At 51.4% G+C, this 24,333-nt stretch overlaps 1 protein-coding gene across 2 annotated transcripts in view; it reads right to left on the bottom strand.

Moving 5' to 3' along the window:
• Window positions 1-24,333, bottom strand: part of TMEM259 (transmembrane protein 259) — a 36,151-nt gene that overhangs the window by 2,722 nt on the left and 9,096 nt on the right. The window contains exons 2-9 of one of the 2 annotated variants that reach the window (XM_038772700.1): window positions 16,948-17,214; window positions 10,635-10,758; window positions 7,371-7,481; window positions 6,263-6,385; window positions 5,779-5,879; window positions 784-841; window positions 332-415; window positions 14-146 (exon numbers count right to left, since the gene is read on the bottom strand). In XM_038772700.1, coding sequence (XP_038628628.1) covers window positions 14-146; window positions 332-415; window positions 784-841; window positions 5,779-5,879; window positions 6,263-6,385; window positions 7,371-7,481; window positions 10,635-10,758; window positions 16,948-17,214 — 1,001 coding nt within the window. Of the gene's footprint in view, window positions 1-13; window positions 147-331; window positions 416-783; window positions 842-5,778; window positions 5,880-6,262; window positions 6,386-7,370; window positions 7,482-10,580; window positions 10,759-16,947; window positions 17,215-24,333 lie in introns of both variants that reach the window. The other variant, XM_038772699.1, reaches the window with a different exon arrangement.

Genomic DNA, 24,333 nt, shown 5'->3' on the forward strand with positions numbered 1-24,333 from the left:
GCCATATGCTCACCTCAACCAATGCCTCTTGCTGGTGTTGGTGTGGCAGCAGATGGCATCATACTGGTCAGCCAGCCACACAATCAGGATGATGTAGAATGCAGTGGTAGTGTCGTTGAAAAACTCAGACATGATGGCCTCCATACCTGCCAGGGAGGTGGAGGGGATGGACACACGTCCGGTCAGGGGAGACTGCTACCTTGGTGGACCGTCAGCCGAGCGAGAGGTGCGTGTGTGTCGGGGGACGGGTCGCTTCGGCCCACGCTCCCGAGGTTCCGGGATAGGACGCGGGGCAGTGGGGGCCAGGGGGCTGGTAAGCCGAAGCTCTTACCGACGAGAGCCAAAATGACCGTGAGCAGGGGTGCGGCGGGGAAGGCAATGGTCATGTTCATCTCCAGCATCTGTAACAGGTCCACTGCAGGGCGACAGAGGGCAGGCACACCCCCCCCCGGCCGGTCACCCAGGGCCTGCTCACCCAGTCTCGGCTTCCCCAGCAGCAGCACGGAGAGCCGTCGGGCTCCTTGGAGGGCGGCTAACAGCTCGCCCCTCCCGGCAATGGCGGAGACTCTCGAGTTCCCGGAGTCTGCCATGTCAGCTCCACCCAAGAGGGAGACACAGATTCATGGACGGAAACGCCTCACCCGGCATCCCCGGGAGGGGGATCGGTGACGCTCTTCACGGAGGTCCCCGATCTGAGGCGTGCCCTGTCCCCACCCTCACCCCGGCCAGAGAGAGGTGGGCACCGGGGGTCCGATCAGCTGGGCACGACCTCCTGGCACTCACCAATGAAGACGAAGATCTGGTGGTGGGAGTAGCGCAAGAGCATCGAGACGGACAGGGTCTGCAAGCACAAGACACCCATGCTAGCCCGAGGTGGGGACACCCAGCTCCGGGCTGAGTGGCACAGGGAGATTGTGCTCATGGTCCTCCACACCTCTGCCTAGAGAAGAGAGCTGCGAGAAGCTGAGGGGCCAGCAAAGAAGACAGCACGTTTAACCCTGAAAAGCTCTGCGCACCACCAATTAGGCTCAAGAGGGCTTTGGAAATATTCACAGAAGCTAGAGCCAGCCATGTGGGGATACTGGAGGAAACCTTAGAGGGGTGCTGGATGGCCCGCCTCTAACTGCCCATATCGCTACCACCCTGGTACACGGCCTCGCCCTGGCTCCTCCTAAGCGGACCTTGGAGCTGCGCTTTCCTCTCGAATCTCCCACCTCCATCCCCTCACTCACCCTGTTTCTCCAGCTTGGAACCCCCTCCCACTCTAGACTGTAAGCTCGTTGTGAGCAGAGAATGTTATGATGATGGTCATGGTATTTGGTAAGCACTTATTATGCGCTCAGAACACTGCTTTGCACATAGTAAGCGTTTAACAGATGCCATCATTATTATTATTATCATCCCCATTTTACAGGTCAGGAAACAGAAGCACAGAGAGGTTAAGTGACATGCCCAAGATCATACAGGAGGAAAATGGCAGAGCAGTCGGGACTAGGATCCAGGTCCTCCTGACTCCTGCTCTTTCCACTAAGCCATACTGTCTCCTATAATGCATATGGGCACCTCCTAAAACCCCACCTCCTCCAGGAAGCTGTACTTAATTCATTCACAATACCCCAGATCATGTCCACCCCAAGCCACCTTTAGCATTTTTTTTTGCTTAGCCCCAAAACTTTGGTATAGGTATGTTTACTTGTATACTCAATTCTAATTCTATATCCAGTCAATACACCCTGACATATCTGTACTTCTTGTCATAACCTCATTCTTCCTCTTGCTTACATTATTTATAAAACACTTTTTGTCTAACTCCTCCACTGTAAACCCTCGAGGGCAGGGACCATGTATCTTCCTTCGATTGGTCTCACCCAAGCACTTAGCAAAGTGCTTTGCACTCAGTAGGTGCTCAAAAAAATACCACATTGATTGATCAGACTCAAAATGCTGAGTCTGGCCATGGCTGACAGTCCACAGGGCTACGTAGAGGAACTGCCTGCACAGCAACCTTTAGCTAGAGTACAGCAATCAACTAAAGGTATTTATTGAACGCCTACTATATGTACATTATGTTAACTATGTGTTAACGCTTGGGAGACTACCATAGACACAAGACACATGTCCCTGCCCTCAAGGAGTTTACAAATCAAGCAGCACAAGACCTCCCCTCCTCGATGTCAGAGTTTTCCTGGCCTGACAGCCTGCACAAAGGGCTTGGGGGAGCTGAGGTGGGGAGAGCGCAGAGGGACGGGAAGAGCAGAACATGAACAAGTGGGGGATTTAGACCAAAACTACATGATCTAGGCCCACTGGGAAAAGGGAGGTAGGACGGTCCAATTCTAACACCTGGCCCTCAAGTCACACAATGTCACCTTTAAGGGAAGGACATCGCATGTCAACTGTTATCTGCTCTCTGTCATATCATCATCTGCTTACTTTATTATTGCCACAGCATGTTAATTGTTAACTACCCTCTGTGATATCACCTACTTATTTTATATTGCTACTGCATTTTAATTGTTAACCTTCCACTGTGCTGTCATTTACCTTGCTGACCTCACCATGAACTATCAATTCCCCTGCTCCCAACCGCCCTTCCCATTCCCCACCTTTTCCTTCCCCTCTCCCACCCAGCTCTTTCCCTCCCTTCCCCCACCCCAGGATCCCTCTGTACCAGCACCAACCCTCAACTCCTCCCTTCCAGTACTCCCGCTCCCCCCTTCCCCTTATCCCAGTTCTCCTTTCTCATCCAAACCCCTCTTCCCCCTCTCCCCACCCAGGCCCCCGCCAACTCATCCCAATCCAAACCCTCCCCACCCTTCCCCTCCCTCCACAACTGCTGCCAAGTGTGGCCTTTGGAACCCCCGCTCCATTATAGGTAAGCTTCCTTTCATCCTGGACCTATTCTTTTCCACCTCTCTACGTCTCCTCGCCCAACTGAAACATGGCTCTCTCCGGATGACAAGGTCTCTTCTGCTGCTCTCTCCAGTGGAGGCCTCTTCTTCTCCCACTCCCCCAGACTCACCGGAAAAGGAGATGATGTAGGTTTCCTTCTCGCTCCCCAATGTCACTTTCGCACTATCCCTCCTCCCCCTTCCTTCCCCTCCTTTGAAGCCCACATTATTCGCCTCCACCACCCGCTCCAGATTCTTGTAGCTGTCATCTACCCCCCAATTTCTCTAACAATTTTGACCCCTTTCTCACCTTCCTCCTCTCTTTTTCCATGCCGACTCTGATCGTCGGAGACTTCAACATCCACATGGATGTCCCTAGTGACTTCTCTGCTGCCCACCTTCTATTTCCCCTTGACGCTGCCAACCTCCTGCTCCACCCCACCTCACCCACTCACCAACTTGGTCACACCCTCGACCTCATCATCTCCTACAGCTACATCTCCTATCTCCACCCTCACCAACTCTGAAATCCCTCTCTCTGATCATAACCTTCTCACCTGCCTCCTCACTCACACTCCGCTCCCCTGTAAATCCATATTACGACCTCACAGAGACCTTCGCTCTCTCAACCCCATCCGTCTTTCTCAGCACATCACATCCCACTTCGCCGCCCTTTCCCCTCTATACAGTCTTGATGGCCAGATTACTACTATCCTATCTACTCAACTCAACTTGCTTCTCCCCTTTCCCTTCGCCGCTCTCGTACCACTAACCCACAGCCTTGGATCACTGCCACTGTCCGCCTCCTTCACTCTTATGCTGGAGCTGCTGAACGCTGCTGGCGAAAGTCTGAACACCAAGCCAACCTTGTTCACTTCAAGTTTATCCTTTCCTGCCTTAACTCTGCCCTCTCCTCTGACAGACAAAACTATTTCTGCTCCCTTATTGACACCCATGCCATCATCCCCATCAGCTCTTCCGTACATTTAACTCCCTTCTCAGGCCCCCTGTTCCTCCTCCTCCATCCCTCACCCTCAACAATCTGGCCTCCTACTTCATTAGTAAAATTAATTCCATCAGGTCTGAGCTCCCCAAAGTCACTCCTCCCCCTTCTCCAACCCCCCTGCTCTCAACCCTCTCCGCTACTCTCCCATCCTTCCCAGCAGTAACTTCAGATGAGATCTCCTCCCTCCTCTCAAGTGCAACTCCAGTCACCTGTGCTTCTGACCCCCATTCCCTCTCATCTTATGAAATCTCTCGTCCCTTCCCTCCTCCCCTCCTTAACTTCCATCTTCAACCACTCACTCTCCACTGGTTCCTTCCCCTCTGCCTTCAAACATGCCCACGTCTCCCCCATCCTAAAAAAAAAACACCCTCATTTGACCCCACCTCCCCTTCTAGTTATCACCCTATCTCCCTCCTACCATTTCTTTCCAAACTCCTTGAACGAGTCGTCTACACCCGCTGCCTCGAATTCCTCAACGCCAACTCTCTCCTTGACCCCTTCCAATCTGGCTTCTGTCCTCTACACTCCACCGAAACTGCCCTATCAAAGGTCACCAGTGACCTCCTTCTTGCCAAATCCAACGGCTCCTACTCTATCCTAATCATCCTCGACCTCTCAGCTGCCTTCGACACTGTGGACCACCCCCTTCTCCTCAGCAAGCTATCCAACCTTGGCTTCACAGACTCCGTCCTCTCCTGGTTCTCCTCATATCTCTCCGGCCGTTCGTTCTCAGTCTCCTTTGCGGGCTCCTCCTCCCCCTCCCATCCCCTTGCTGTAGGGGTTCCTCAAGGGTCAGTTCTTGGTCCCCTTCTGTTCTCTATCTACACTCACTCCCTTGGTGAACTCATTCGCTCCCACGGTTTCAACTATCATCTCTACGCTGATGACACCCAAATCTACATCTCCAGTGGCTATCAGTCAACCTACGCAGTGAGCAAAAACTCCTCACTCTTGGCTTCAAGGCTCTCCATCACCTCGCCCCCTCCTACCTCACCTCCCTTCTCTCCTTCTCCAGCCCAGCCCGCACCCCCTGTTTCTCTGCCGCTAACCTCCTCACTGTCCCTCGTTCTCACCCGTCCCGCCGTCGACCCCCGGCCCACGTCCTCCCCCTGGCCTGGAATGCCCTCCCTCCGCACATCTGCCAAGCTAGCTCTCCTCCTCCCTTCAAGGCCCTACTGAGAGCTCACCTCCTCCAGGAGGCCTTCCCAGACTGAGCCCCCCTTATCCTCTCCTCCTCCCCATCGCCCCAGCCCTACCTCCTTCCCCTCCCCACAGCACCTGTATATATGTTTGTACAGATTTATTACTCTATTTTACTTGTACATATTTACTATTCTATTTATTTTGTTAATGATGTGCATCTAGCTTTATTTCTATTTATTCTGATGACTTGACACTTGTCCACATGTTTTGTTGCCTTTCTCCCCCTTCTAGACTGTGAGCCCGTTGCTGGGTAGGGACCGTCTCTAGATGTTGCCAACTTGGACTTCCCAAGCGCTTAGTACAGTGCTCTGCACACAGTAAGCGCTCAATAAATACGATCGAATGAATGAACTTGTTTGCCGCCTCCACACTCTCCCTAGCCACCGGGGAGCTAAATCAGTCATTGGGAGAGAGAGAGAGAGAGGGAGAGGGAGGGAGGGAGGGAGGGATGGAGGAGGAGAGAGACATTCTCTCTCTTGCAAATGAAGGGAGTACATGATGCCATACCTCTGGTGTATCACTAGAGTCACTCTGGCATGTGGCTTAAATCCAAGGAACTTTCAATCCCAGTCTATCTGATTCAACTGGAGAATCTACTGACCAGAATCAGCTGGAGGTGGGGGAAGAGGGGAGGGAGAAAGAAAACCCCAAGGAGGGAGGTGTCATCTCCCCACTTACGAAAATGACCATGATGACAAAGGCTGCTAAGTAGGACGTCCTGGCCATCCACATGCTGACGAAGCGATAATGTTCCCCAGACACCACATTGCGGAGGAAACCTGCAGGAGGAGGAGGAGACAGGTCAGATAACCTGGCTCTAGGCTTGGTTACCAAGCCGGCCATCCCGAAGCCATGGGGCAGGGGAGAAGGGAGAAGAAAAGATGGGGATCGCTAAAGGGGAAACAGGTAACAACTGCCACATTCTTCACGTAGCCCCATCTCAGCTCCTGAATATCTCCTGGGCAACAATGCTATTCATGGCGACAGGCACCCAATAGCGCCAGCATCCTGGACTCAGGAGTTGTTCAGCTGATACCACTGATACGAGGGATCTAAACTGAAGCGATCCCCCCGCCACCAGTCTGCAGCATCCAGCCAGCCCTGTCCCAACCCAGACACACCATTTTCTGTGGAAAAGAACCCCTGCCTGGGGAGTTTTTACCTTTGTTCTCCTCGTTTTCTGCCAAGGCTTTCACGCTTGACATCAAGATGTCATCATAGCCCAGGAATTCATCCAGGAGCAGGCGGCTAAATCGGTCCCCAAAGCACTGATCTCTTGAGGGGTCTGGAAGAGAGGGAGAGAGGGGGAGAGAGAGAGAAGGAAGCAAGAGGGAGAAAGAACACAAAACTGTGACTTCTGAAGCAGAGGTCAGGCGGGAGAGAAGGAGACCCTGAGGGGAAGTCTGATGGGAGAGTCCCGGGAGATCCTGGGGAATCGAAGCCTGAAGTGACTGTGACCTGGGGCAGGGGGGCTAGGCTAGTCAGTCTTCACCCAAAGCTCAGATGTCCCTGGCTCCCCACCAGACCCCAGCTTCCCTTCAAGTTGCCCAGTAGAAAGCAGGAGGTTCAGACTAAAGGGACCCCGGCCAATTCAGGGTGCCAGAGGTCCTGGAGGATGATATCAAATGGGGCCTGGCACTCTGGGGCAGGTGTCCACTTCAGCTCAGCCGGTCAAGCCTTTTAAGGATGGATCAGGGAGAGCCTCCATTTGGATAAGCGGCTGGTGTGGCGAAAATCAGCCTCCTCCTAGATTTGGTGACTGGGGGAGAAGCCTGTCACCAAGAGGGAAAGGCTTTAATTTGGCACCGGCCCCCACCCCAGGAGTGGGGTAGGAGCACTTTGGAGAGTGGCAGGACCAAATGTAAAGTCACACAGTCGACTCCGAGTTGTGCTGTGGGGCCCGAGGGCAGATGCCGCCCTCTACATGGGCAAACATACTGTCTAGGGGGGCCGGTTTTCACCTCTCCAGCAGCCTCTTCTGGGATGGAACCAACTGTCCATCTCTCGGTAGGCCAGACTCCCCGAGGGCTCCCATTTCCTAAAACAGGGGCCCACCTCCAGTGCCTGATCCAGATGTCACATCTCCTCACTGTCACGCTTCCCCACATTAAATGCCAATGCCCAAGGCTGATCTAGACCTACATGTGGCCCCCTACAGATCCCGGGAGAAAGGGTGCCCACAGACCGGCAAGACAAAGCACTGGGGGCCACTGGCCTTGGAGGCTCTCGCTCCCCAGAGCTGAACCGCCGCTGGGCCGCACCGGACTCACCCAGCGTCACCACCATAACGGGAATGCTGAGGCGCTGCCGCGTGCTCTGGGACAGGCGCAAGAAGCCATATTCCAGGGAGTATTCCACAATGTACTCCTCCTGAGGCCACACTGGAAGACAGATGAGGGGAAGTGAGGGTCAGAAATCTAGCTGAGAAAGAGAGCCGGGACTTTCTACTCCTTTAGTTCTCCCTGAAGCCCCAGTAAGCCCTCTTGCTGCTAGAGGCATTTGGTACATCTAGGACCCTCCCTGCCCCCCGGCATTTTTTTTATGGTATTTGTTAAGCACTTATTAGGTGCTAAGCACTGTACTAAGTGTTGGGGTAGATACAAGCTAATCAGGTTGGACACAGTCTATGTTCCACATGGGGCTCAGAGTACTAATTCCCATTTTACAGATGTGGCAACTGAGGCACAGAGTCAACAACTGACTTGCCCAAGGTCACACAATGTGGCGGAGCCAGGATTAGAACTCAGGCCTTTCTGACTCCTAGGCCCAAGCTCTATCCACTAGGCCATGCTCCTTCTTAACTGCCCTCCACCTGCCAGCCCTGCTTCCTTAGGGAAGGTTGGAGGGATCTGGAGCAGGTCCACTGAGAACCACATGCCCAGTTAATGGGTCTGATCTGTGCTCAGAATCTTTCCAGGGGTTCGCTGTCACCTAGGGGGCCAAGGGTCTTGGAGGACAGTCATCAAAGTGGGTGGGTTGGGCGGGAGAGTGGAGAGAAGTGTGATTCCAGCTCCCCAGTTGCGCTTAAGGGTAGGAGCTATTCCTTTTCCTCCTTCCCCAGCCTCGGTCTCTTTAAATCCCCACCCTCCCTAGCAGCAGGGACACCCTCAGGGAGGGCACAATCCTTATTTCACAAGAATCTGTCTGTGAGGCTTTCTGGGGGAGGGGAAGGGGAAGAGCAGTTGAAACCAAGGTTGGCGACTGGAAGGCTTCCCAACCAATCAAATCTATCCCGGCCCGGGGGCCAGGGCCGGCTCCAAAAATCCCCCGGCCTTGTGATGCACAGATCCGCCTTATGGTGCGCAAGCACCAAGTCTCCAGGTCCATGCTGAAATCGTGTTGGAAAGGACTAAAAAGAGGAAGGAGAGTCAGAGGCTAGTGCCCGGAGAAAAAGCCTGAGAAGGATATGCAAGTTCAGGCCGGTCCGATGGCCTTCGCACAGGTCGGGGCTGGGGCTGTTGCCTCTCTCCGCTTCTGGCTGGTCTCCCCGCTTCTCAGACTCCCTTTGAAAAGGCAAATCAGCAGACAGAGCACTAGACTGCCACAGCCACGGCCAGGGGACAGCACGGGGGTCTGGGGAGAGACAGGGTGTATTCCGGAAAAAGCATCCTCGGGGCCTGGTGCTGCTCTTTTCCGGGGTGATCTGTTAGCTCCGTGTTGCTGGCCCAGGCCCCTACTTGGGTTCCCACCACTTTTACTCCATCTGATTTAGACGTGCCCCCCTTTGGCAAATTTGTCCGCCACCCCCACCCATCCTCCCCTCCGGTCTGAACCTCCACTGTGACCCTTAAGCTTGACCTGGACAAACTCCAGATGGAGTGGGGACAAACCACTGCCGAAAAGCAACCTAGGTATTCTTGGGGGGTTGTGAGGAGGGAGATCTCCATTGGCCTGCTTCCAAGGAAGGGCTTCTTCCAAAGCAACTCCCCTAACCCCTCTGGAAATGCTGTGTTGCAGAAATCAATCAATCAGTGGTATATATTTATGTATTTATGATATTTGTTAAGCATTTACTATGTGCCAGGCACTGTACTAAGCGCTGGGAGAGATACAAGCTAATCAGGTTGGACACAGGCCATGTCCCACATGGGGTTCACAGTATTACTCCCCATTTTACAGATGAGGGACCTGAGGCCCAGAGAAGTGAAGTGACTTGCCCAAGGTCACCCAGCAGACAAATGGCGGAGCCAGGGTTAGAAACCAGGCCCTCTGACTCCCAAGCCCGTGCTCTATCCACTAGGCCATGCTGCTTTTTTGGGCCCTTACTGTGCACAGAGCACTGTACTAAACGCTTGGAAGAGTACAATATTAAGAGTTGGTAGACACGCTCCCTGCCCACGGTGAGCTTACAGTCTATAGGGATTGGAGAACCATGCTGAACCCAAGAGAGTAGGCTGGGCTCAAGCTGCCACAGTGGTAGGATCATCCCTGCAGAGGGTCACCTCTCTGGCTGGGAAACACCTCAATCTAACCCAGGATGCAGGCTTGGAGCAGCTGAAGAGACCAGCTGTGGATCTCAAACTGACCTGTACTTCTCCCGTCACTGGGAGGGCAGGGATCCAAATTTGGGGCCTGGAAAGAAACATTGCCACCTTCTGCCCCTACCACTACCCACTTCAAAGCCCAGTTGGGGCCTTTGAAGCTTCACAGGCCCTCAGAGTGAGCTGTGGTAGGGCCTGCTGCTTCTCATCCCGGTGAATTGACAGGACTCCCTCAGGGCAGAAGGGGGAGAGGAGCCGCCCATGGCTTCCAACCACGCTTACCCAGTGGGGAAGAGCTCGCAGCAGAAACCAGGGGCTCTCCCTGGTCCTACCTTGGCTCACTCACCTTTCGGCCCCGGGATTCGTCACCTTAGCTTTTGACAAAACATTTAAGAGAGACATTTTTGAAAAAAGTAGCAGCTAACAAATCCCTCCAAAGCTGAGAGGGTCCCTGTTTAAGCATCATCTTGCATTTCAGCTTACTTCCTGTCTTTCATGGGCACACATACACACAGGCACACGCCACGCTGAACATCCCTGTAATTTGCTGTCACTTCCCACGATTTCCCCCACGAGCACCTCGGGGATTTAGACTGGGACCATTAACCCGATTATGCAGGTGAAGAAAATGAGGCTGAGGGATGACTTGTCATGATAACAAGTGTGACCACACTGGGAGAAGAGGAAGCGTCCTCCTGCTGCTTAGGTTAATGAGGGTGACTCCAGCCCGGGATCCCCAAACCAGATGGTGCTCAGGGATCCTCCACCCTCAGACCCACCCTGCAAAACAGAGATGCTTGGGAAGATAGCTCCCAGGATTGGTAGAGGCCCACCTGCATGATATGTGGATGTTGCTTACAAAAGAAAGGGGCTACCGAAGCTTGGGGACGGGGTGGTGGCGGCGAGAGGAATGGGTAAAAAAGACAGATGAGCAGGAGGAAATACAGGGGAGAGAGGCAGGGTGGGGAGAGCATCAGTACTGATGTAAGTTGTCTTTACCTGCTCTGGTGAGCATCTCAAACTCGGACACAGTCTCACTCAGAGGCTGCATACCTTTAGTTGTCGCCTCGCTGAATGAGAACTCCTGGCTTTCGTTCTGGGCCCCCTGGATCCGGGCCTCAGGGCTGCTTGCCCGGGACGGCTTCAGAAACACCTTGGGCTCAATATCCAGCTCGAACTACCAAAAACCACCCAAAGAGAAATGGTGTTAGCGTGTCCTGGTGGGGAAAGGGTGGAAATGTGCACCCCACCACCACCACGAAAACCACATCACCATCCTCCCTGGCGTCTGCGCTCGCTGTCATCTTGGACACCCTTCTGTCAGTCACCTCCCCCATCTAGTCTAAGTCCTAAGGCTTCTTTCCTACAAGTTCATAGCTCCTCCCTCTCTTTGCCATCCTTCATCACCTTCTGGCTGAATTACCAGTCTCCCTGCCAGCTGCCTCTTTTCCCTCATCTTCAGGCCCTCCTAACTACAGACAGGAATGAGGATCTAGCCCCTCTTGGACACTGGCTCCATTCTTCCACTCTGCACACAGTAAGTGCTCAATAAATAACCCGACTGATCGACTGAGCGGAGACACACATGTTGACCACCTCCAAGCCTCTCCTCTCCAGTTTTTCCAATACTCTGCTGCCCAAGTAGAGAGTCCAAGGAGGAGCTGATACAGTAGTCTAACGGAGACCCAACTAGGCCTTGAGCTAGGGAGGTGGCCACTTGTGCGGCAAGGAAGGGGTGGATCCGGGAAAGTTGTAATGTCACAGTCACAGGGAAATCTGGGCATCCCGGAGCAGGATGTTAAATGAGGCAGTCGGGGGGAAACTGTGGGCTGACGTCACCTGCAGGGAGGGCTCCCGGCTAGCTAGGGTTGGCTGAACTGGAAAATACTCTGTCACCTGGCCACGCCGCGCGCCATCTCCCCACACGGCCTGGGGACCCACAGCCTCTTAGGATCGGCTACTGGAGAGAAACCAGTACGGACTTTGAGGGACTGACTCACCTCGCCCAGGCTGAAGCTGTCTTTGTTCACACGACTCAAGTATTTTTACCCGTTAACTTTAGATTTTCCCCTTTGGGGCACAGAACATTTCTTGGGCTTCTGTTGTACTTTCATAAGTGCTTACTATTGTACATTACACTCATTGGGCACACTAACTACCATGACTGCTAGGGCCAAAGGTTCCAGCTACTCCTACCACCCTCAGAACCGGGCACTCATCTCGAAGGCCTAATTCTGACACTGGTCACGTGGGCCTTTCTGGAATGTATGTTATTAGGGAAGGTACAGAGCCTAGTCAGCTTCAGAGAAGTTACATTCGCTGTCTAGGAAACACACTCCCCCAGTGGCCAGCGAAGTAGGCCTCTTAATCCCTGAACCCACAGTGATGGTCAGGAAATTTGGGGTTTTCTCCCAGGGTTGCTCAGGGGGCTACTGAGACCAATTGGGGAATGGTACCTTCTAATAACCAGGGCCTAAGATTCCCCATGCCCGTCTCACTGGTTTGCAAATTTAGGATCCCTGAAATCTTGTCAGGGAGACCTGAGGAACAATTACTTTTTTTCCCCCCTAAGACAAGGAGGAAAAGCCCTTCAGTTATTGGAACAGCACAACACAAAATGAATCCCCTTTTCGATGATACAGCGTACCAAGAAAAGATCTCTGGTCATGCACCCCGATGGTGGTCCCATAAAGGAGAGGGAGGATGAATGGCCCAAAATAAAGTGTCTTGGCGGTGGGGAGGAGGGCTGTGTCCTGGTTCTTAAGGGAGGGATAATATTGTCTGGAAGGTATCAAAGTGAAAATGAAGCACTGTATACATATGATGGCAATCTGACTTGTAAGACTGGATTGGTATTCCTGGGAATTGACCTGCTTGTTGGCACTGTGGGGCATGGGTTTCCTGAGGCATTAAGGGAAAGCAGAAGAGGCATCGAGTACAAAAGGCCTGAACCACACACCCCATCCTATTCAGCACTCAAGAATTTCAAGGAGAGAGACGGTTGTTTGTACTTTTTTTAAAAAAAATTAAAAGAGCCTGGTTCTGGAAAGGGGTAGGGGGAGAGGAGAGTGGGGTAGAACTAATTAATTATCTGCTGGCAAAACAGCTCAGAGGCTTTGGTGGAAGGCATGGAGGGAGTACAACACCAGGGAACGTATCTATCAACTCTGCTGCATCATACTCTCCCAAGTACAGTGCTCAACAAATACCACTGACAATGATTCAAGTGGCTAACAAAGAAAGCCTTCCAATAGTTCAAGGTCTGACGTCAAAACAACGAGCAACAGAGAACGAATCACTAGCAAGCAAGTTAGTTTTTCTGTAATAACCCATGGCCAAATGCTTCCGATAAAGCCCCTTTCCAATCTTGTCCTAGAAGTAGGGAGAGCCACGGAAAGGGGAAGGCTGCCCAACATACGGAATACCTGAGCAGCAATATCTGAGGGTAACTCTTAAACACTCCTCCCGTGAGCTCTCTGGAACTTTGCATTCTGTCCAGCAAGTAGGGGCTAAATGGGATGGGGGAGAGGGCAGTGGCCAGAATGTACAAAAGGAAAAACTGCATTGTTTTATTTATTTATTTTGGGGTATTTGTTAAGCACTTACTGTGTGCCAGGCACTGTACTAAGCGCTGGGGAAGATAAAAGATCATTAGCTTGGACAGAGTCTCTGTTCCACATAGGGAGCACAATCTTAATCCCCATTTTCCAGATGAGGTAACTTAGGCCCACAGAAGTGACTTGCCCGAGGTCACACAGCAGACAAGTGGCAGAACCAGGATTAGAACCCAGGTCCTCTGACTCCCCGGACCGTGCCCTTTCCTCTAAGCCATTCTGCTTCTCCTGCACCGTTGACTCCAGCATCAAAGCACTGCACTACGCACTTGGGAGAGTACAATATAACAGAGTTAGACACGTTCCCTGCCCACAGGGAGCTTACAGTCCAGAGGGGAGACAGACATTAATATAAATAAATTATGGATATGTACGTAAGTGCTGAGGGTGGGGTGAATAAAGGGTAGAAATCCAAGTGCAAGTGTGATGCAGAACGTGATGAGAAGCGGCGTGGCCTAGGGGGAAGAGCACAGGCCTGGATTCTAATCCTGGCTCTGCCGCTTGTCTGAGTGACCTTGGGCAAGTCACTTCCCTTCCTCAGTGTCTCTGTTGCATTACCTGCACAATGGGGATTAAGTACTTGTTCTCCATCCTACCTGGACTGTGAGCCCCATGTGGGACAGGGACTGTGTCCCACCTGTTTGACTTGTAACTACCCCAGTGCTCAGAAGAGTGACTGACACACAATAAGTGCCTAAATATCCTAAAAAAGAGAGAAGGAAGGAGAATACAAAGAAATGAGGGCTTAGCCGGGGAAGGCCTCTTGGAGAAGATGTGACTTTAGCAAGGCTTTGAAGGTGGGGAGAGGAGATGGGCAAGGGGTCAGCGGTGAGACAGAAGAGATAGAGGTACAGCGAGTAGATTGATAATAGAGGAACGAACTGTACAGACTGGGTTGCAGTAGGAAATCAGAAGGGTAAGGTAGGAGGGGGCAAGGTGACAGTGCTTTAAAGCTGATGGCGAGGAGTTTCTGTTTGATGCGGAGATGGATGGGCAACCACTGGAGGTTCTTGAGGAGCGGGGAAATGGGGATTGAATGGTTTTGTAGAAAAATCATGCAGGCAGCAGAGTGAAGAATGGACTGGAGTGGGGAGAGACAGGAGGCAGGGAGGTCAGCAAGGAGGCTGATGCAGTAATCAAGGAGGGAGAGCGAGGATCAGTGCTTGGCTTAATGTGGTAGCAGTTTGGAGAGGAAAGGGTGGATTTTGGAGATGCTGTGAAGGTTGAACAGATAGGACTTGGTGACAGACTGAATATGTGGGTTGAATGAGAGCGATGAGTTGAGGGTAACACCAAGGTTGTGAGAGAGGGAGGATGGTGCTGCTGCTGCCTCCAGTTATGGGGAACGTCACAGAGAGGGCAGGGTTTGGGTGGGAAGATGAGGAGTTCTGCTTTGGACATGTTAAGTTTGAGTTGTTGGCGGGGCACCCGAGTAGAGATATCCTACAGACAGGAGGAAATAGGAGACTGCAGAGAAGGAGAAAGACCGAGGCTGGAGATAAAGATTTGGGAACCATCTATACAGAGGTGGTAGTTGAAGCCATGGAAGAGAATGAATTCTCCAAAGGAGTGGGTGGAGATGTGGAATAGAAGGGGACCCAAAACTGAGCCTCGAAAGAGTCCCACAGTTATGGGGTGGGAGGCAGAGGAGTAGCCCGTGAAAGAGACTGAGAAGAAGTGGCCAGAAAGAGAGGAAGAGAAGCAAGAGAGGACAGTATCGGTGAAGCCGAGGCTGGATGTTTTTAGGAGAGGCTGGCCTACAGTGTCAAAGGCAGCTGAAAGGTCGAGGAGAATCAGAACGAGTAGAGGCTGTTGGCTAGAAGGAGATCACTGGTGACCTCTGAGTGCATAGTGCAGAGGAGCAGCATGGCTTAGTGGAAAGAGCACAGGGTTGGGAGTCAGAGGTTGTGGGTTCTAATCCCGGCTCCACCACTGATCAGCTGTGTGACTTTGGGCAAGTCACAACTTCTCTGTGCCTCAGTTACCTCATCTGTAAAATAGGGATTGAGACTGTGAGCTCCACATGTGACAACCTGATCACCTTGCACCTACCCCAGCGTTTAGAATAGTGCTTGGCACATAGTAAGCGCTTAACACCATCATCATAATTATTATTATTATTATTAGTTTCAATGGAGCAGAGGGGCAGAAGCCAGATTGGAAGGGGTCAAGGAGAGAACTGGAGGAGAGGAAATGGAGGCAGGAAGTGTAGAAAACTTGCTCAAAGAAGTTTGGAAAGGAAAAGTAGGAGGGTTTTTTTTGTTTGTTTGTTTTTAAGGATAGGGGATCCATGAGCATGTTTGAAAGCAGTCGAGGAAAAAGCCACTGGAGAGTGTACAGTTGAAGATGGCATTCAGGGAGGGAAGAAGGGAGGAGGCAAGCAAGAACTTTCATACAGTGTGAAGGGATGGGATTGGAGGCTCAGATGGAAGGGGTGGATTCTGAGAAGAGGCAAGAGATCTCCTCTTGAAGATACTGCGGGGAAAGATGGGAGAGTCGAACAAAGGGCAGGAAGAGGGAGGGACTGGAGAGGAGCAGAGGAGATTTCAGGGAAAACACCCCTGCTGATTTCAATTTTCTCATCAAGTATGTAACTGGCCTTCTAGACTGTGAGCCTGTTGTTGGGTAGGAACCGTCTCTATATGTTGCCAACTTGTACTTCCCAAGTGCTTAGTACAGTGCTCTGCACAGAGTAAGCGCTCAATAAATATGAATGAATGAATGATATGCCCAGGGCATTAGGGGCAGGAGAGAGAACAGGATGGGATAGGGGTTTTGAAGAGGGAGTTTAAACATCTGAAAACCTTCACCAGCAGCCCCACAGCCTAGCTCTGAATGTCCCATCAGCGTCATTGAGCTTTACATTTTAATCTTTGTAACCAGAGGAGAAGTGGGTGTCAGAGAAAGAGCTGGAGTGTAGTGAAACCAAAGCAGAAGGGGAGCTGGAGCAGCAGCCCCCCGACCATAGCCGGGGAGAAGCCTTACCCCGCAGGAGCGGAAACAAGCCGAGGCTGAGACAGCAGAGGGCCGGTAACAACCACCGATGGACTGGAGACCGGCATACCCCCGATGACCTGACCCAAACTGAAGGTAACTACGGCAAACTTGTGGGCCAGGTTGCAGGTGAGTCAGTTCTTCTCTAAAACTGCACTTCCCTTGCCCTAGGAGGCCCGGCTGTCAACACCTGGATATCCAGGTTAAGCCGTGGCCAGGACTGAGCCACGGCCTGAACTGGTGCTGCCCCTTTCCCCTCCCCAACTCATCCCAACTGCCTTGGACCAGCCCACATAAGAGAAGAGGATGGCAGGTTAACTGTTTATGCCTCCTGGACTGTGGAGATTTCTGCCCGGGGACTCTCATGTACACACGATGACACCGAAGTTCTGGTGCCCATCTTCTTGTCCTCGCCTCCAGCTGGAATAAGTGGTGTGGATTTATAGTACCGTGGCTTTACCTTTTGGCAACTCCCACAGGGGTGACCTCAAGAACCCAAAGCCCAGGCTTCAGGAGCAAATAACCTACCATTTCCTCCCCATGGAGGACGACCACTTAGTGGCCCCTCTTCCCCTTGCTGGCTGAAGAGAGAGGAGGGGCAGAGTGGAGGGGCGACTCTACAGTAGGAGTGCAAACCCCCTCTCGGTGCCCTAAACACAAAGCCAGTCCCTGCCAAAAAAAGACCGGCGACTGCTCTTCGGCCTCATCTCCCTACTCGCCCAACCTCGCCTCCCCTGGCCCCGGCCGGCCGCTCTTACCTTGACAGAGCTGTTCTCGAACATCTCCACCGTCATCTCTTCCTCCTCCTCCGGCTCCTCCTCACCGGGGGTCTCAATCACCATGCCCGGGAACCCCCCGCCATCGCAGAACTGGAGGAAGATGGGCGGGCGGCTCGAATTGTGCTGGATCTCCACCCGGAGGATGCCGTCTCTAGGCCACTTGTCCCGCACGTGCTCCAGGCAGTTAATGGGTGAGCGGGAGAAGGCGATGTGAATGTAAGCCAGGATGAAAAGCACAAACAGGGCCTGGGGGGGAAAAACACACACGGGGAGATGGTAGAGTCAATAAGTTCTTTCAACTACCTGAGGGCTAACTAAGGTAGCAGCCAGCCAAGTCTCTTTGATCAGACTGTTGAGCCTGAGAGGGGAGAGAGCAGTTGTGGCCTTTCTGGAGGAGAGACCCGGCCAGCTGACCAGCAGAAGCAAAACTGTAGTTCCATGGGGCCACGGGTCAATTCAGCTCCAACCAATTTTCTGTTGAGAGAAATCAGAGGCCTGCCAGCGCCATCCTCACTCCCACAGAAATGCCTCCCTTCCCAGTTACTGACCAGGAGCAGGTAGCCCACTGTGGTGTGTGGCCTACTGGATAGAGCACGAACCTGGGAATCAGAAGGACCTGGGTTCTAATCCTGGCTCTGCCACATGTCTGCTGCATGACCTTGTGAGTAAGTCACTTCACTTCTCTTTGCCTCAGTTACCTCATCTGTAAAAAATGGGGATTAAGACTGTGAGCCCCACCTGGGTCAGGGGCTTTGTCTAACCCGATTATCTTGTATCTACTCAGCGCTCAGTACAGTGCCTGGCACATAGTAAGCGCTTGACAAATGCCAGTATTAATAATATTATTATTATTATTAGGAAAGTGCTTCTGGATAGAGAGGAAATTGAGGGTGGGGGAACCAGGCCTTTGGAAAGGATGGGAGTTGGGCTCGTGGAGAGAGAGTATCCACGCTTGGTGCTCTCGGGACACTTGGCTTCAGTTAGCCTGTGATCCCTCTTTTCGTGGCCCATTGCTGAACAGTAATAATAATGATGGTATTTATCAGGTGCTTACTATGTACAATCATAGCATTTGACAGCTGCAGTTGTGTTCACCTTTGAGTAATCCAGAACTGGAAAGCGGAAGTAAACTGGAAAACTGGAAGTAATGCGGGAACTTCAGGGACTGCAGGTCTACTTTCTAATTTACACTGAAGAAGGCGGGGAAAGGATTTACATTTTACAAATGAGGGAACTGAGGCATAGGGAAGTGAAGGGACTTGCTGAAGGTCACACAGCACACAAGTAGAGGAGCGAAGATTAAAACCCAGGCCCTTCTGACTCCGAGGCCAGTGCTCTCTCCACTAGGCCACGCTGCTTTCTTCTGACCCAGCAGTTCTTGTCTCCCTTCAGGGCATCCCCATTAGCTGGATTCTAGGGCGGTGATCTGGTGTTCGCATGTTCTGCTGGCCAGATCACCAGTGGGATGGAAGCCAGCAGGTTCACAAGACAAAATGTATTTCGGGAAACGTCACACAGATCCTGCACCTCTGCCTGGACTGGATGCTGGGGGCAAACGGCAGCTTCACCAAGGCAACGTTGTCTTCCACAACCTCATCTAGAACATCAAAACCTCATTTTCAGAGGAACGTAAATGGGACACAGAGGGCACAGAAATCCAGGGTACTACAAAAGTACTACATTTCAATCGTGGACTTTTCTCTGGAAATGTGACACCACTCCACTGTGCCCTCATCACCTTGAGGAGCCTTTGTGCACACTCCGCTTTTCAAAATGAGCTACACCCATCAGGAAATACCAAGCTCCAGCAAAACTTTGAGGTGGGGAAGGAATGTGTTTACCAACTCTGTTACCCTGTACTCTCCGGAGCGCTAAGTACAGTGCTCTGCACCGATTAAGTGCTCAATAAATATGATTGAGTGCTCTGTGCAGAAAGCCACCAACCAGGAAGGGTTAGCCTGGAGCCATGAAGGTCCCCATGGTTACCTAAAGCTATTCCCAGGTTTTGCCATTTTTAGCAGGTAAGATAAAAGACGCTAAAAACCTGACTGGGGAACTCTCCGAAAACAGACTGAGCAGTAAAACGGGAAAACTGTGGGAAAAGCAGGCTGAGGGATTCATTGGTCATTCTGAAACGGCACAATCAGGCGATCCCCAAGGTAAAGTCAACTCCATTCCCTGGCAGTGGTGACCAAAGGCAAGTCTCCAGGGAAGTGGGAGAGGGAAGTTAGGGCACGGTTCTTGAGGGAGGAGCCAAGGAAGCCAAAGGGTGCACAAGGCCAGAAGAGAAGGCTGCAGAGACCAAGACAAATAGGGGACTCTGTCACCAAAACCTGCCGGTCTCACCTCCACAACATTGCCATGATCCACCCTTTCCTCTCCATCCAAACCGCTACCTTGCTGGTTCAACCTCTCATCCTATCCCAACTGGATTACTGCATCAGCCTCCTCTCAACTCCCATCCCATCCTCCTGTCTCTCCCCACTTCAGTCTATACTTCACGCTGCTGCCTGGATCGTCTTTGTGCAGAAACGCTCTGGGCATGTTACTCCCCTCCTCAAAAATCTCCAGTGGCTACCAGTCAACCTACGCAGCAAGCAAAAACTCCTCACTCCCGGCCATAAGGCTGTCCATCACCTCACCCCCTCCTACCTCACCTCCCTTCTCTCCTTCTCCAGCCCAGCCCGCACCCTCCATTCCTCTGCCGCTAACCTCCTCACTGTGCCTCGTTCTCGCCTGTCCCGCCGTCGACCCCCGGCCCACGTCCTCCCCCTGGCCCGGAATGCCCTCCCTCCACACATCCGCCAAGCTAGCTCTCTTCCTCCCTTCAACGCCCCACTGAGAGCTCACCTCCTCCAGGAGGCCTTCCCAGACTGAGCCCCCTTTTTCCTCTCCTCCTCCCCACCCCCCCCACCTCCTTCCCCTCCCCACAGCACCTGCATATATGTATGTACAGATTTATTACTCTATTTATTTTACTTGTACCTATTTACTATTTTATTTATTTTGTTAATGATGTGCAGCTAGCTTTATTTCTATTTATTCTGATGACTTGACACCTGTCCACATGTTTTGTTTTGTTGTCTGTCTCCCCCTTCTAGACTGTGAGCCCGTTGTTGGGTAGGGACCATCTCTATACATTGCCAACTTGTACTTCCCAAGTGCTTAGTACAGTGCTCTGCACACAGTACGCACTCAATAAATACAATTGAATGAATGAATGAGGCCTGGAAGATAATAACAAGCAGCGTGGCCTAGTGGAAAGAGCACAGCCTGGGAGCCAGAGGATCTGGGTTCCAACCCCGGATCCGCCACATGCCTGCTATCTGAACTTGGGCAAGTCACTTCACTTCTCTGTGCCTCAGTTCCCTAATCTGTAAAATGGATATTCAATACCAGTTCTCCCTCCTACTTAGATCGTGCACCCTGTGTGGGACAGGGACTGTGACTGATCTGATTAACTTGTATCCTCCCCAGTGCTTAGAACAGTGCTCAACACATAACGAGTGCTTAAAAAATACCATTATTATTAACAACGACAATAGGCTGGGGGGAAAGAGAAAAGAGGAGAGGAACAAGAAGTCCCTGATCGACAGCGAATCACAGTCTCAAATTCAGGAGGCCGTTGTCACCGTCGAAGAAAATGTTGGGTGAAGAGCTAGTGAGAGCTTTATTAGCCAGACACCTTGTGGACGGGAAGTCATGAAAAACCCCTCCAACCGCAAAGATGAGACACCTCAACGCCAGGCCCCAGTCACGTACTCGATAACTGTCTGCACTCTGTAATGCTTAGTAGTCCAGTGGAGAGCCCTCATCAATCAACAATGCCTACTGTAGGAGTGAGCACCCACTGAGTGCAGTGCATTGGACTGAGCACTCAGGAAGTAATAATAATAATTGTGGTATTCGTTAAGCGCTCACTATGTGCCAATCACTGTTCTAAGCGCTGGGGTAGATACAAGGTAATCAGGTTGTCCCACGTGGGGCTCACAGTCTCAATCCCCATTATAAAGATGAGTTAACTGAGGCACAGAGAAGTTAAACGGCTTGCTCACAGGCACACAGCAGACAAGTGTCGGAGGCGGGATTAGAACCCACGTCCTCTGACCCCCAAGCTTGTGCTCTTTCCACTAGGCCACGATGCTTCTCCAAACAAAGAAATGGCCTGCCAAAAAGGAGCTGACATGACAATGGAAGACACAGACAAAAATATCTACATCAAAATAAATCACTGAAGGAACATACATACAAAAGCGCAAAGGAGACGATAGATAAATGCCAAAGTGCACATGTCCTTAAATTAGATATTATAAATTATTTATTTTGATTGATGCTTGTCTCCCTCTATAGACTAAGCTCACTGTGGACAGGGAACATGTCTGCCAACTCTGTTGTATTGTTCTCTCCCAAGGGCTTAGTACAGAGCTCTGTACATAGTAAGTGCTCAATAAATACCATTGCTGGTGATGTGAGAGGCAGCTGATGGGTTGATACAGCTTGGGGTGACAGGAACTCATCAAGGGAGGCTTGTTGGAGAAGATGGGAGGGCTGTGATCCATCAGATTGCACAGCACTGAACTAAGCACTTGGGGGAATGATAATGATGGTATCTGTTAAGTGCTTACTATGTGCCAAACACTGTGCTAAGCACTGAGGTAGATACAGAGTTGGATACGGTCCCTGTCCCACGTGGGGTTCACAGTCTCAATCCCCATTTTACAAATGAGGTAAGTGAGGCACAGAGAAGTGAAGTGACTTGCCTGCCCAAGGTCACACAGCAGACAAGTGATGGAGCCAGGAATACAAGAGACTGTCCCTACTATTAGGCATTTTTAGCATTCAACTTTTGAATGTCCTCACCCTGCCTCTCTCAGGGCTTCAATCATTTCCACTGACTTCCCCCCTCCTCTACTTTACATTTGCCTAGGCTGTCATGAAGAGCCTAAAATTGGAATGTGGAGACTCTGGGTTGTTGGACCTTGCAATTTGGCCCGGGGCGGGGCACTGTCTAAATACCTTTTGGAAGTGTCTTCTCTTCTGGTTATCATATTCCCTTGGGTATTTTTCAAGAATTGGCTTTCAGTGTGTTGTCATTCAGGGCTTTTGTGCTGAGTGGGCACCCCATAAGACTATTAAGCAATGCCGCCATTCTGCGTCTACCAGCGGTCCAGCCAGCCGGTTACCCCGGTTCCAACACTGTCACGAAAAAACTGATAGCTGCCCTTCTGGACATTTCCAATATGCTCCACTCTATCCTAATCCTCTTTAACCTCTTGGCCGCCTTCAGCACCAATGACCACTTCCCTTCTCCTGGCAACCTTTGGCATTACTGACCCAGTCTTCTGATTCTCCTCCCACCTCGAGCCGCTCCTTTTCAGTCTCTTTTGCTCCTTGTTCTGACTTCTGGCCGTGTGTGTGTGTCAGGGGGAGAATCCCTCAAGGCTCTGTGTGGATCCCCTACTCTTATCATTTTACACCCTTGCAGGTGATTCCCAAAAATCAGTCTCTACCCTCTTCTGCAATTTTGCATCTCCCTCGCCTCCAGGACATCTCCACATGGTTATCCTGCCACACCTCATCTGGATATGTCAAAACCTTAACTCTCCATCTTCCCTCCCAAATCCACTCCTCCTAGTTAACAGTACCTCCATTCTCCCTGTCTCTGAAGCCCACAATCCTGGTGTCACCCTGGACCTCTGTCTTTCAGCTCCCATTCACCCGGCTGACTGTTCCTCCTCAACATTTCCTAGATCTGCCCTTTGCTCTCCATCCGAACAGCCACACCCCTGCCCAGGTGTTCATCACCTCCGGACTAGGCTGTCAGCCTTCTCACTGCTTTCCCAGTCTCCGGCCATTCCCCTCGCCAGTTCATACTTCCATCTATTGCTCAGATCATTTTTTTAAAATGCTGTTCAGCACGTGACTCCTCACTCCTCGAAAGCCTCCAAAGGTTACCCACTTCTCTCTGCATCAAGCAGAAACCCTTGGCCACTGTCTTCAAGGCCCTCCTTCAGCTCTCTCTTCAATCAGTTCTCTTCACCACTTCTCTCAACCTCACCTCCTCAATGCACCTTGTTCCCGATTCTCTCACTTCTGATCCCTAGCTCCCCTCCTTTTTCCTGTCTGGAGCATCGCTTCTGAGAGGCCTTCCCTGACCAAGCCATCTGATCCCAGACTCCCTCTCCCTTTTGCATCGTCTAATGCGTTTGGATCTGTACCCTCTGGGGATTTGGTATTCACCCCAACCTCAGCCCCACAGCACTTATGTACCTAGCTAGATTTATACTAATGTCCATTTCCCTCTCTAGAATATAAGCTCCTTGTGGGAAGGGAACAGGTCTACCAACTGTTATATTGTTCTCTCCCAAGTGCTTATTACAGTGCTCTGCACAATAAGCGCTCATTAAATACCAATGATGGGTCGGAACTCCCTCCCCCAACACTTTCAAGTCTGTCAGACCGAAGTTCTTCCCATCTTCGAAGTCATGAAAGCCTACTTCCTTTAGGAGGCATTCCCCAATTAAGTTCCACTGTCCCAGGTTGCGTCCAACCAACAGCTGCCCTTGGATAGCATTTACATTTGTACAACTACTGTACGGCACTTGGCACAGTGCTTGACAAAAAGTAAGCGCTCAACAAATACCACAATGATTACCCTTAACACATACATTTATTTCTTTATCCTTCCAAATTTCTGCTCTCAGCGGCACTTGCCTTGCTTCCCACCCCTCCACACCTCCTCTGATAATGGCTTCAATCAGTCAATCATTGCTATCTTTTGAGCACCTACCTGATGCAAAGCAACTGTACTAAGGGCTCCGAGAGGCCTTCCGAGAGCCTTCCCTGATTAAGCCTTCTTTTGCCCCACTCTCTCTCCCTTCTGTGTCACCCAGACACTTGGATCTGTACCTTTAAGCGCTTGTTATTCACCCCGCCCTTAGCTCCACAGCACGTATATCTATACCCGTAATTTAATGTCTGTTTCCCTCTCTAGACTGTAAGCTCCTTGTGGGTAGGGAACTTGTCTGCCAATGCTGTTGTATTCTACTCTCCTGTATTTATCAATCATATTTACTGAGTGTTTATTGAGTACAGATCACTGTACTAAGCACTTGGGAGAGTACAACACAACAAGTAAAAGACACACTCCCTACCCCCAAGCTTACAGTCTAGAGGGGGAGACAGACACTAATATAAATACATTATATTTATTTAATGTTAAGAGGCTGGTTGTGATGAGTAAAGGGAGTGGGCGATGTAGAAGGGAGTGGGAAAAGAGGAAATGAGGACTTGGTCAGGGAAGGCCTCGTGGAGGAGATGGACCTTCAATAAGGCTTTGAGGTGGGGGAGAGTAACTGTCTGACG

The sequence above is a fragment of the Tachyglossus aculeatus genome, chromosome X1 (genome assembly GCF_015852505.1).
Source record: "Tachyglossus aculeatus isolate mTacAcu1 chromosome X1, mTacAcu1.pri, whole genome shotgun sequence".
Taxonomy (NCBI): domain Eukaryota; kingdom Metazoa; phylum Chordata; class Mammalia; order Monotremata; family Tachyglossidae; genus Tachyglossus; species Tachyglossus aculeatus.